The sequence below is a fragment of the Lonchura striata genome, chromosome Z (assembly GCF_050655825.1).
Source record: "Lonchura striata isolate lonStrDom1 chromosome Z, ASM5065582v1, whole genome shotgun sequence".
Lineage (NCBI taxonomy): Eukaryota > Metazoa > Chordata > Aves > Passeriformes > Estrildidae > Lonchura > Lonchura striata.
In genome coordinates this window covers 78,981,069-78,994,578 of record NC_140740.1, presented here as the reverse complement: position 1 = coordinate 78,994,578, position 13,510 = coordinate 78,981,069, and the positions used below count along the sequence as shown (strand labels likewise).

General features: G+C 39.3%; 1 protein-coding gene across 1 annotated transcript; it reads right to left on the bottom strand.

Annotated features, from left to right (window-relative positions):
- Positions 1 to 7,357: 7,357 nt before the first annotated feature.
- Positions 7,358 to 13,510, bottom strand: NXNL2 (nucleoredoxin like 2). The gene is made up of 2 exons (XM_021530441.4): positions 13,209 to 13,510; positions 7,358 to 7,945 (listed from the first exon to the last, which is right to left on the bottom strand). Exons 1-2 carry the CDS (start codon positions 13,508 to 13,510, stop codon positions 7,777 to 7,779), a joined length of 471 nt encoding a protein of 156 aa, XP_021386116.1. The 3' UTR covers positions 7,358 to 7,776.

The following is a 13,510-nucleotide window of genomic DNA, read 5'->3' as shown; positions in this document are numbered from 1 at the left end:
CAAGTTTATTAGCAGTTTTAGGCAAGTCAAAGAAATTTGGAGCTCCATGCAACCTCATGGTAGTAGTACAATATTTCTTTAAAGAAATGGTATTTTATCATGGGTGATCACTTTTACGGAAAAAACTCTTTGTGTTTCAAGGCTATGAAAAACCTAGCAACACTGTTTTTGTGCCTTTTTCAAATTTCAGAAAGCCATAATAATGTGCAAGATATGTGAGTCCGTATTATCTTTTCAATAAAATAGGTTATTAAGTAAGAGTTTCATTTTTCAAGACAAGCTCAAAGATAGAGGGATTCTTAGTGTGGTGTGTGTCAGGAATAAAACTAGTAAGAGTGGAACTTTGCTAAAAATCAAACCTGATAAACCTGGTCACAAATGAGTCATGAAATCAGCATGACAGAAAGATGACCAATTTTTAACTTTTTAAATTTTTTTTTAAGTCTTGTATTTGTTAGCTTCTATTCCATCCTTAGTAACTGATATGAACTAGAAATGCTTACCTGTCTGGTCAACATGCCTCTTTGCTTTCTTAGTTCTCAGTTATTTATGGTTAATCATCAATTTTTTCCTGTTTATTTTTGAGGCCATAAAACAGCAATTTAAGTCTGAAAGTAATGTACTGTTGAATAGCTTAGTTATCATTTGCCTTAAGATGATCTCCTTCTGGGGAGATAGCTTGGTATTGAGTGATATAAATCACACAGTTCTGCCTATTTGACTGAATTTTTAACTTAATTTTCCATCCTAATTTCCTGATTGTAACTCACTGGTCTAATTTTATACATTCAGTTTTTAAAAGGGAGTCAATTTTTTTTTTTTAACATGCATTGTAACTTTGTGAATACAAATAAAAGTCTGCTAGATTTTATCTTACTATGCATGAAGCTTTAGGAGATAGTGTACTTCAGTTTAAAAGGGTAAATAGAAGAGTGATAAATATGGATGACAAAAACTGGAGAAACAAGTGGAAAAATAAATATTTTATGCTGAAAACTGGCAGGTTTCAGCATAAAGCTACTAGGCCAAGGATAATTCTGCATTAACTGACCCTGTGTTTAGCAAACTGGTGAGATTAAAAAAGCCTTTCTCTGAGTCCTCAGGAACCGACAATCTCTTCTCTAGATAAAGCATTTAGGTGTTCAGTGAGGAATCTGAGCATCTTAGAGCAGCTGAACAGGTAGGATTTCCTAAGAGGGCCTTAGCACAGAGTAAGGAGAGGGAGGATGCAACAAACACAGTTTACAATCTTTTTGCCTCTTAGACTTCCCTAGAAAGGGACTAAGCCTGTCTCTTTGTTGCTATTTGATCAGGACCCAAGTTTGGATTGTGTTGCTGGATTTAACTTCTCTGTTCCACACAGAAAGCACAGCCAAAACAGAGGGGTACATCTGGTCCCTCCATTCCCTCCCATCCCCTGCTTGTAGTTTGAGCTACTCTCGGTCCTTGGTTGAGAGCAACAGATAGCAGCCTGAAGCGCAGGTTACAGCAACTCCATCTCCTCCCTCCCTCCTAGTCAGGAGCAGCTGCACATGGCTGTGCCTCTTACTAGCTTGCATAACTCACAAACACCCACTCCCTTACTATTTTAAGTAGAAAAGACCCACCCATGTTCCACTTCAATAATCACCTGAGCACTACCCAGCATGATAATTACACCACCCTCCTGAAAGACAGAAGAATGCTTCTGGAAGCCCAGCAATATTGGATTACCTTAATGAAATGCAGCTGGACTGTAGCAAAAAATTATTTGTCAATAAATACAGTTTATCATCAAATACAGATGAAAATAAACTGCAGCATAACCAGACTGCACTTGAAGGTCTCATCAAGTTCTCTCTTTAAGTTCTTGCAGATGAAACAAATACTTTCTAACAGAGATTCAAGAGCCCTCTCTCTTATACTGCATATTGTGTTTTGGCATAGGACCACTAGACAAGAATGTTCTAGGTTGAGATTGAAAAGAAATACCTCAAACTAATGTCTTTCTTCAAAGGTCAAGTGCATCATGACTTTTAAAAACACATCTGGTAAGCAGATTACAAACCACAGCTCGGTTTGTGAGCAAGAAACATTCTGCATGGACTCACAGAGTTGAGCTCATGTGGTCAGAAATTTCCAAGCTTAAAGTACAACAGAACATAAATCACTAAGGGGTGGCCTATTAGAGGCTACTAGAGGCCTGTTAGAGCCCAAGGAGCTACTGCACTTTTGTGCAGTCTTACACAAAATACCTGTCATACTGCAAACACTGTCTGCTTCAGGTTCTGGTCAGGCAGGACATTATTTCAACAGCTGTAGGACAGAAAGGAGAAAGGTTCAGGTCTCTATCAGTACAAACCATGACATACCACAACTCTACTAGAGTTTACAAACATTTACAGCAGATACAAACTGCTCTGGGAAGGGGATTGATACGTCAAAGCAGCAGCATCCCTATAGAAGGGAACAGTGTTTCAGCAGATGTACCCATTTCTTCCTGATAACCCAGAAACTGCATCCATATGAACTCAGCCCTCTGTTCAGCTACTCCATTTCTCATTTGTGATGTTGCTGTGTCCTGGATCCAATTTTGACCACACCAAAGGGCTGCTTCCACATACCAGCCAGAAAGTAGTTTAATTTTGGACATTGCTAGAAGACTCAGACAAAGTTGGCAATTTGTCTCTCCGTTTGAAAGTCAAAGGTTTGAGCTTTGAAATTTATTACCATCTAATTGCAGGGTTTGGAAGGGGGTTTGTTTTGGTCAATATTGTTCATTTTTAAAGAAATTCAGGCCATCTTGAATGCAGGATGACTGAAACAAATACAATAGAATTTTACCATCACAGCCCCACGCTTGTTCCAGCCAAGTCTCACCAACTTCAAACTTCTTTCATGGTGTTAGAACTACTTCAGCCTGAAGCAATTAGTTCTTTCTTCTTTTCACATATGGGACACTTCTGCCTGGGTCTCTGCAGCTGATCTCTCCCTCTGCAACACACACAGTAAAATCCTCCATACACTCAAATTCTTTTGTGGCCTTAAATGTGGGATTGTTTAAATTTCTCTTGGAGGAGGCAATAATGTGTCAACTTCAAATATAAATGGAGATAGATGTTAATGTGAATACTCTTCTAATGATAGGTGTTAACTAAGGTATCACTAAAAGCAGCACTCTTCATAAACACAACTAGCTGCAGCATGTAGTATGGATCCAGGGAACAGAGTATGTGCTCTTCGCTGTTGATAAGCAAAACCAGGACTGGGACCCCAGGATTCAGCCAAGATCTTAACTCATCCCCCTTTCCTGTCCTTCATTCTCTGCTGTCTTCACCAGACAGGACTATATGTGATAGCAGCTTTATAAAGTTGTAGAGAGGAGGTATCTAGATGTAGATCATGGAATTTTGCTTTGGTGATGCCAAGATACAGCTGCGTTCCAGCTTACGTAGACTGCACTGGGTCACAATTGTGTATGCATTGGCATTGCATCAGCATGCCTGGAGCTCCAGAGCACCCTTCAAACAGCTCAGTCTGCAGAGATGTATTTATTATACTGGGAGAAGCCAGGGCAGAGAGGCAGAGTCACTTGCACAATGATTATAAGCTTCAATGAACCATTTGAGTCTGACGATATTGCTATTAATTTCCAAGTAAGAAATAAGAATAATCAGTAGATGGCTGCATTAATGAAACATTATTAAAAACATCCTCTTCTATGCTTAAACAGGCTAGCTATTTGTTCAAGAGAATTTAAGATTTTTACAGTCCTGCTAGAAACTTGAATGCCTTTCAAAGCCAAAATGAAGCAACTGCCAAAGAAGAGAATCTCAGTAAATGGCCTTGTTCTGGGACAAAGCCCCACTAATTCAAATCAAATAACTTTTGATCCAAGCATAACAGTATTAGTAAATTTTATGTTTGCATGGGAAATGTGCCCTCATGTTATACTTGGGAAAACAGTAATCTCTGAAAAATATGTCCTTTGATGTCCTGTGCATGCACTTCAGATTATTTGTACAAGAAGGACTGGGGAGGTTTGGCTACTGCCTATGCAAAACGGTTGTTTATTTTTCTAAGAATCTATTGATTTGTCAATGTCCTACAAGTCCAAGTAGGCAGAGTTACTGGAACAGCCAGTACAAACACTTCTAGGACAGCGCTTTTGTCTATTTACAACCTGCTTACAACTTTTGTTTATCTGTTTGAATTGTTAGGGCTCCCATTTTAATTCCTGCCCAAACAGAAATCTACATAAGAACACTCCTGTGCCAAGTTTCTTCAACTTCACTTTGAAGTATTTCTTTGGGACTGTACCACTGTGCTTAAATGCAGGTTTTTTGGATAGAAATAACACCTTCCATAGCAACTTCTTCACCTGACACCAACAGCATTAATTAATATCAGAGAGTCATGAGATTGATCATTGAACCTCATCTACTAGAGAAATTAAATGCCATTTAGGAGGTAAAAGGCTTAAAAGTGTTTCTATTTGGTGTTGGTCATTTATATGTCCATCTTCACAGAAACTGACAGAAAAAAATTCAGGGTTGCCCTTTTATGAATATTGCCTGCAGAGAGAGAACACGTAACTTTTAAACTTTTATCAGTGTCTGGTTTTAAAAAAACCTCAGCTGCAGAAAAGGCAAAACCAGGCTGTGCACAGGGTGGAAAGGAAATGGAAAGCAAAAAAACCCTGTCATATATGTACCAACTACTTGTGTTCTGCAGAACATCTGTTTGCAGTCTAGATTTACCTCATATTGCAGGAAGAGCTATTCATATTTTGTAGGTACTCTCAGCTGAGAAGAAAAGTGAAATATTAAGTTAGTATTAAAAATGCATATCAAGATATCATGACATAATTTCAAGGACTTTTCAAGCATCTACTTTTTTCTTCAGCCCAAAATATCATAACTGAGGAGTTTAGGTGAAATAGCAGAGATTAAACACCCCACCCACCCCACCTCCCCTTTCTATGAGTAGATATATATATTTAAATATATCATAATGGTATTAAAGTTTGACAAGTGCAGCTCTGGAGGAGGAAGAAGAAATATTTATTCAAGAGCACGGTTAAGGAATAAAAGGAATAAAAGATTAACAAAGAGAGAGATGTTCATTGCCTTTTTGATGTTTATTTCATGTCTGAATCTGCCACCAGTCTGCTTTACCTCTTTCTAAAAAAAGAGTCACAGGACAGCCTGCAGCACTCACCTCCAGCAAGGCTCTACAAGATTCAGACTATTTGTAAATTCACAAAGTAGCAACTTACAGTCCTTGCCATTTTTCATAGTAAAGTAATTAATTGTCCATAAAGTCTACAACAAATTTAACATCACTGGATCTTATGCAATCTTAGCATATATTGATCCATAAATTATTTACTAATAATGGACAATGTCTTGTCCAGTGGAATTAGGAGCCTCCTCTTAATATTATTTTTTTAGTTGACACCTTTAAAAAGGTGCAGCAGCAACCATAATCACTATGCTACTGTCTATTGTTGTATTTTAAAAATGAGGTTTTTTCCCCCATTCCACTTAAAATTCACTAATATTCAAGGTGACTGTAACTAGAGAGTAGAAAGTAATCAGTGAACTAAAAAAAAAAAATTAAGAACATTAAAGGGGCAATTCTGTACATTCTGTGATAAGTACACTGTAAAGAACACACATTCCAAGTAATAATAACCCTTACAGATGACCCACTAGTATTTGCTTCTCTAATTTCACAAGTTATTGCTAATAAGAAAATATTTTCCACTTATCTGTACTTCATCTAGGTCAAACATGGATTATTTCCACTGAAAAGGGAAACAATTTTCTGATATTCCAAACACTGATGTGCAAAACCAACAGTCCTTTATTGAATCACATCAAGCTTTTTATAGTTTATATCTTTGTTTCATCATTATGAATTCTAAGCTGAATTTTATTTGTAACTTGTGTTACTTAATTTGTATCAATTATCCAAAGAGCCTAAGTCCATCTCTGTGTAAAATACTGAGTTCTTTCATATATGTGTATATAGACAAACAATGAATCAAGATATCTTGGCTGAAGTAATGCCTGGCACTTGATAATAAGGTGCAGTGGATACCTTTGCTATATAAATTATTCCATATTCAGGGAACCTATCTTAAAAATTTTGGAAAAACTTCAATTAATTTTTTTTCTCATCTTATATTTGAAATATATCTATTAGGTTGTTGCAGACCAGTAGGCAGAGCTCACATCTCACTTGCCCAAAAAATTTATTAAGGAGTTTAGCATTCATTAGGAAAGACCATGAATAATACTTGTACGGTGAGATGGCAAAAAACAGAAATTGCCTGTGGTGTAGCCAGGCGTAATTTTAAAAACAGCTTAAAGGTGCTCAGAACTCACAGCTCTGCTGGACACTTTTTAGAGTTATTGTTTTTCATTTAAAAATCAGTTTCTCTGGTGTACTTGCTTCTTACCTACTCACTCATATTAAATTAAAGACCCTCTTTGCTTTGTCATGGTAAGGCAAAGGTACCTCAGCAAACGATAGAGACATTCGTGGATGGGGTCAGTGACCAATAACTGCAGATGGGACATCCCAACCAACAGAACAAAGCTGTGGAAACCCTTCAAGCACAGGCACGCAAAGAGCTGTCAGCAGAACAACCACGCCCTGAGGGATCAGCACTCTGGGGTGACTCACTGAAATGTCTCTACAGAACGCACACAGCCCAGGGATGGACAGGGAGTCAGAATTCCGAGGGCAGTCAGGGGACCAGGACCCCCATCTGCTCCAAATTGAGTCAGCCAGACTTCAGGTGTTACTAACATAAGTGCTTGTAATGGAAACAATAATAACTCTGTTAAAGTCTTTAAATTCTAATCAACAAACACTTGGCTTGCATGGGGAAGTGGGATTTTTTGGCTCATTAATGGCATGAATGTCTGGGCTGGGACCCCAACCATGAAGAGACAGCAAATCAAGCTGTGTTTTAGATACAACAGGAGCATTCATCAGAGAGACCTGGTATAATTTTTGATGTTTTCTTCTACATATTTTGGCAAAAGAAAAGATGGAAAATAATTTCTTCTTAACCTGAGCTGATGTTAACTTGGGAGCTAACATCACATAACCATAGAATGGCTTGTGTTGGAAAGGACCACAAATATCATCTAATTTGAATCCTTTAGTTAGCTTATAGGGCAACATTTTAAAATCTAGGGGTAAGGAAAACTGAGCAGAACTATAAATAAATATAAATAAATCCCATAAAAGTACAATGAAGTAGAAGAATATTTCTTCAGTACTGACAAATATGTTCTATTTTAAAGTCATGACATTTTCTGATTATTCTTGTTGAGATAGGTAAGGAAATACATGAGACATATTTCATAAACAGTAATTTATTAAAGCAAATAGTTTCATTTTCTTAATAAACTGTGCTAATTGCCTGAAAAAACCCTCATCAATAAATAGGTTTTTTGCATTTATTTTTATTGTCTTGACTTTGCAAAATGTTTGCATAGATTTCAGATTTCTATTATTGCTGTCTAAACAGCCTATTCTTCTGAAGTTCTTCTTGTCTGGAACACTGTGGTTCATATTAAATACCACAGATATAACAATACAACAATAATTGCAGTTTATGATACTAGAATAACTGGTCTTCAAGTCAAACCCAAAATTTGTTTTCAAGCAAAGATAAATAAATAAATCTTACCCTTCTCATACAATAAAAGCAAGAGTCTTTTCAGAACTCTACCAACTTTTCCACAATGCCTTTTCTTGCTTTTATTTGTCAACCTCTTAGCTAGAAAAATTCTGAAAGATATCTGCACCCTCAAGCCAGTTCCGGAAACAGGATAGCCCTTTGTCTCTGATCTGTTTTCTTCCCTTGTCAGTAATGACTTCTCCAGTTTGTTTCACAATCACCAGTTTAGGAATGGCTGTGATGTTGTATTTCTTCTTCAGATCACTGTGGAAAAAAATTAAAAATGAAACACGTCATTAGGAGCATTTTAAGAAAACTCCTAGTGTCTTTACACAAATGCCACTCTGTCCAGGACACATGGGAGAGCAGAAGTGGTAAGTGCCTGGGCTTCCTCAGAGTTTGAGGCAGAGCACTGGGTAGTGTAAGGAGATGATCAAGGCTGTAGCTGGAAGCCTACACAGTGAAATGTAGCTCTGAGAGTTCAGAGAGCTGCAGCATCCTTCCTGTAAATGCTCATCACTGCTGCCTGCAGTTTCCACAGGAGCACAGGCTCTTGGAGATGTAAAAGTTGTCCAAAGAAGCAAAGTCTGATATACTCTTCCACCTTTTTTTTTACTAGCCCAAAACTGATGTCATTCTGGGCCCTTTTTACAGGACAGGAGAAGGATCTCACTTAGATTAGCATTTGATATTCATTCCCCTACAAATACACTTGAGTGATCCATAGTGCTACTTCCTGAAATCACCATTAAAGAAAGCATGATGAATAATCTTTTTGTGTAAATGGAACAGTTTTTGGAATAAGAGCCACCCATCTGTGTTGCCAAAGAAAAAAATTTCAACTCCTCCTCTGCACCTTTAGGAGAACCAGAGGATAAACACCAACCAGGCAATAACAGAATAGGCAAATTCCAAAACACTAACATCTCTCGCAAAACATACTTTAAATACTAAATGGAAGTATGCTGCCTGAGCACCATCACCACAAGCAAGAACATTTGGCTGCATGAGGTTCAAAAGACAAAGAAATTTGAGTAGAAAAAAAATAGACATTGTTAAAAAATGCTTGACACTAATACATAGGCATTCTGAATGATTTCCTGGGAGGAAAAAAAATACTAAAAAAAAAGAAAGTGAAATACTAACCCAGATAAAACATTCCTGAAATGTGCCTCCCCTTCTGTATTTTTCTTTAAGAGAAGAAAAACAAGGTAAAAGACACTGCTCTGCCATTATGTTGGATGAGCAATAATGCAGGAAATACTACAGAAGCAGCAGTAACGGGTATGGGCCAGGTTTGCTTTCTCAGTGAATTGTGACATACAAGCAATAAACCAACAACCCCCATAGACCTTTCCAAAACCTACTAAAACAGTTGAAAAAAAAACCCCATATTCCCAAGGAAGTATGCATAGAAGCCATGTAAAACTACTCTCGTGGAGACTGAAGGTAATTTGGTATGGAGACTGGAATCTTACACTTCACTTTCCTAAGGGAATGCATATATCCAGCTCAGCATGGCACCTTGTTCACACAGCCTTAGGGCAGAAGGTTGCTTGCATCAAACCAGACTGAAGCATGCACAGGTTATGATTACATTTGTGTGCAGTTTTCAAGATCGATGGACCTGAAGAAGGCTCAGAAAGAGTTCTGCAGAAAATTCTTCTTAATCATTGTGTACATGTGCTTACAAAAATGGCTTCTCAAAACTTATTAAGATCATTCTCTCCAAAAGGACCTAAAATCCCATGACTCGCCTGCACAAATCACATATGTGCCATGGGACTAACTCCAATGGCAACTCATGGTATCATTAAACCATAAGTAGAAATAAAAACACGTGACATTGAGACTGAGGCAAACTGGAAGTCATAGCCATTAGATCTTTTTATTTTTATGAGAAGGCTGGATGAAAGTTTCTGAGAGCACAGATTTTGTATTCCTGATAAATTATTTCAGACAATACTGACATTGGCTGAGAGCTAATTTTCTTCACAGCAGCTCCATACCAAAACAGCACTGATACCACACCAGTGTTTTAGCTATTGCTGAACAGTGCTTGTGCAGCATGAGGGACTTTTCTGTTTCTCCTGCTACCATGCCTGTGAGTAGGCTGGTGGTGCACAAGAACCTGTGAGGAGGCACCAGTGGGACAGCTGATCTCAAATGCCCTAAGAATGATTAGCTGTAAAAGCTGAAGAAAGAAGGGAGAAGGGACCAACATTCAGAGCCAGGAGATTTATCTTCCCATGCAATCATTGCAGGATGAAGCTCCCCTGTGCTGGAAACTGTTAAATATCTGTCAGTGAATGGCAATTAGTGAATGAATTTCATATCTTGCTTTGCCTGTGTATCTTTACTTTTGCTTTATCTATTAAACTGTCTTGATTTCGGCTGCTAGGTGTTCTCACTTTCACCCTCCACATTCTCTCCCCCATCCCATGGGGGCAGAGTGACCCAGCAGCTGTCTGGGGTCTGACTGCCTACCCAGGCTGAGATACAACGCAGGTATCTCAATATAAGATCTATGTGCAAGAGTGTTCTTGACATGAAGACTGCACGGGGCAGATACAATATAATCTTGGGAACATAAAGGATAAATTTTATAAACATGTGTAATGTGATATCTGACAACACATATAACAGCTTAATTATAACACCTTTATAATAATTATAACAGCTTTCACTTGGAAGTGCTGTCATGTGAAAGTGATGGGCACCTTTCTCATCTGCTTCTAGCAGTATGCCCTGCAATACACAGCTGTAAGTATTTTCTTTTAGCTGTGAAATTCCTGCATTGTTAAATCTTAGTCATAAGCATGCACGTCACATGCTTGGGATTCAGTTTTAAAGTGTCTGCTGAGATTTTGCAATAGCAATCTAAAAAGTTTAAGAACTAAGCAATTGCTCTTAACTGTTCAGATACTTAACATTATTCTTTCTTTGCTTTTTAATCCCCCATCCTCCCCAGTATTTCTGGAGGTGCCAATCCACCCTCATACATAAAGCTTCCTAACATAAAATGTACAACCTTTTTATTTTCCTTTTATGGGCATTTTCTATAATTCTAATTTTTACTGAGCTGTACAGGCCAACTCAGTAAATACCTGCCAACCTGGAAGCCTACAAGAACTACTGTAAACACCAGGCACCTTCACAAAAACTGATGCCTTTCACCACAGGGTTCAGTACAAACACAGCAGTATGTCTTTGTGTGCCATTATCAAAACATCAATCCTTTCTAACAGTCTTTGTTGTTGACATGAAATGTCCAACACCTGCTTTTCCTCTCTACTACCCTCTTTCTCTTCCAAGTCCTACCAGACTGTCCTCACGCTCTACTACTGTGCCTCAGGCAACAAAACAAAAATTACATTAACCTGCAGACAGTAAAAGGATCAGGAGCAGTATTTCCTATTCATGCCACAGACTTCAGGAAGTAGTAAGGTGCTGTCACACCTCTGGAAAACAGTCATGACTGATATCATGGGAGAGTCTGGATATCCTGCTTTGAATTCAATATTTTGCTTCTCTGAAGATAGGCTTGACACTGCAGTGTTAAGCTCTACACACTACAAATATGAATGCTGGCTATTTCTTAAGACAAAATTCATCATCAATGCTTCTGTTGTTGAAAAGTATTTTGGATGGTAATACTTAATTTTGGCTCTGTTTTGTCTAGAAGAGACATCAGTCTATACTGCAATTGTGTACCTTAAACACTGAAGCAATAAACTAGGATATTTTAACCTCACTGAAGATATTAAATGCCTTCTTTACACAGTCAAAAAAAAAACCAATAGCCAATTCAATTAATTGCTATGGAACTCTAAAAATATTAATAAATTTTAAAATAATAATACAATTCTCTTACCCATTTATAAAAATTTATATTCTTAATTAGACTTAGTATCTAGCCAGAATTATAGTTTGGATTAGTGACTACACATCTCCTCTAAGTCTACAATGATTCACCAGTACCCCTGACACCAAACTATCAGTTAATCCAACCTAAGCCCCTGGAGCAGCTCCACAGAGTCCTTTACTGTTACACACAAGAAATACAACTTCAAAAACATTGCTTGTGCATATCCCTCTCCACTCTGTTCTTCAGAAAGACACTGTGATCTCAGTCATCTGGCAGGAGAAGCCAAGCTCCTCTACAGAACTGTGAAGGACATTGCAGGATGCCACAGAAAAGCCAATTAAACTATCTCTTTGCCTCCACTCCGCAAGACTTGAGCAAGAGCAGTCAGAAATAGACCTCTAATCCACAGAGGATGAAGCTGTAAGCATATTCCCATGCTGAAGAGCTTGCTGGGTGCAGAGACTTCAAGTGCTACGTTTCCATCAGGAAATTTGCCTGCATTCTATTATGATTAGTAGATATCAAATACAATTACTGCCTGGGAAGACTGTAGAGAGCTATGGAAAACAGTATTTAAGCCAGTGGGAAAAAGATCTAACATAAACTGGCAGTGGGCATCCAGAAATGAGCCAGGTAGCACAGTGGGATGGATCTAGAATTAAAAGGAAAGAAGTTACTAGAAGCACTAGAAAAGAGTTCTCTCTTAGAAGAATTAATTTGTCTGCAAGTTTTATTACCCAATCTACATTTAAAAGTCATATTGCTTCTTGACTTTGGTACAATCTGGAAAAAAATTTCCACAGCTGACTCATTTAAAGAGTAGGGGAAAAAGTCCCTTTATCAATATTTACATGTATCTCAAGTCTCCAGTTACAGCATTTCAGTAACCCTGAACATCTTACTTGTCCTCCTGTAATCCTAGTCTCTACTCGTAGGAGCTAAATCAGATTTCTGAAAGTAATCCAAATGTCTCCTAGGTCATCAAAGCATTTATTGGTATCATCCTTCACCCCATTACTCGCACACAGTCGTGCCCTTTCCTTTTGCTGTTTTCGTGAGCAAGCTGCCTACAGGAATGTCATTTGGGAAACTGAACAGCGCAGGAATTTTACACCCCAGTTACCGGGTGCAGTATGCCACCGCTAAACTCCAACTCCGCTAAACTCCAGTGATACTGTATCTGTCTGAAATTCTTCACAGTTTGCTCTACTTCAAGTAGTTCAGTTACAAGTTTTGCTGCGTCTTTTGCCTTTTCCCAGAGCACTAACTTAGACAATGCAGACCAGCCTTAGTAACAATTACTGCCGTGCTGAAAAGAAATTACTTGATCCTCAAATTGTTTGTTTTCACCTCACTCATCTAATCAACACACGGGGTCTTTACCAACTCTTGTACAAAGAACTTTTAGTTTCCAAACGAGGTGCACCAAGCCGCGTTCTTAACGTATGGGACGGGCTAAAGCCAAGCGAGCAGCAGCAGCCAGGGCAGCCGCGGCTCGGGCCGGGAGATGCTGCAAGCCGGGCTCCAGGGGCTTCAGCGGGAGGCAGGGACGGGCTAAGGGGGCAGAGGAGGATGTTCCGGGAGCTGCTGCATTGCTGCTGCTCAAGTGCCCCGCCTGCCCGCTCCCAGCCCTCGGGCGGGGGTGGCAGTGGTACTCACTGCTTGTAGGGGTCGTGGAAGGGCAGGGCCAGCCAGTCTCCGTGCATGGCGCGCATGTAGCCCACCATCTCCTCGGCGCTGTGGTCGGAGGAGATGAAGACGACCTCGAAGGGGGCGGGGGGCTCGGTCTCCTCCAGCAGCTCCGTGTAGAAATCACAGAGGACGGGGGTGAAGTCGCGGCACGGCGAGCACCATCCGGCGGAGAAGTACAAGCCCACGACTTTGTTCTGCAGGGCCGCCTCGGGGTCCACGCTGCGCCCGTCCTTGCTGACCAGGAGCCGCCCGCTGAACACATCCACCAT

Coding starts and splice junctions, on each gene's coding strand:
- NXNL2 (XM_021530441.4), bottom strand. CDS start 13,510: ATGGTGGATGTGTTCAGCGGGCGGCTCCTGGTCAGCAAGGACGGGCGC. Junction 7,946..13,208: donor TTCCACGACCCCTACAAGCA/GTGAGTACCACT, acceptor TTTTTTCCACAG/TGATCTGAAGAAGAAATACA.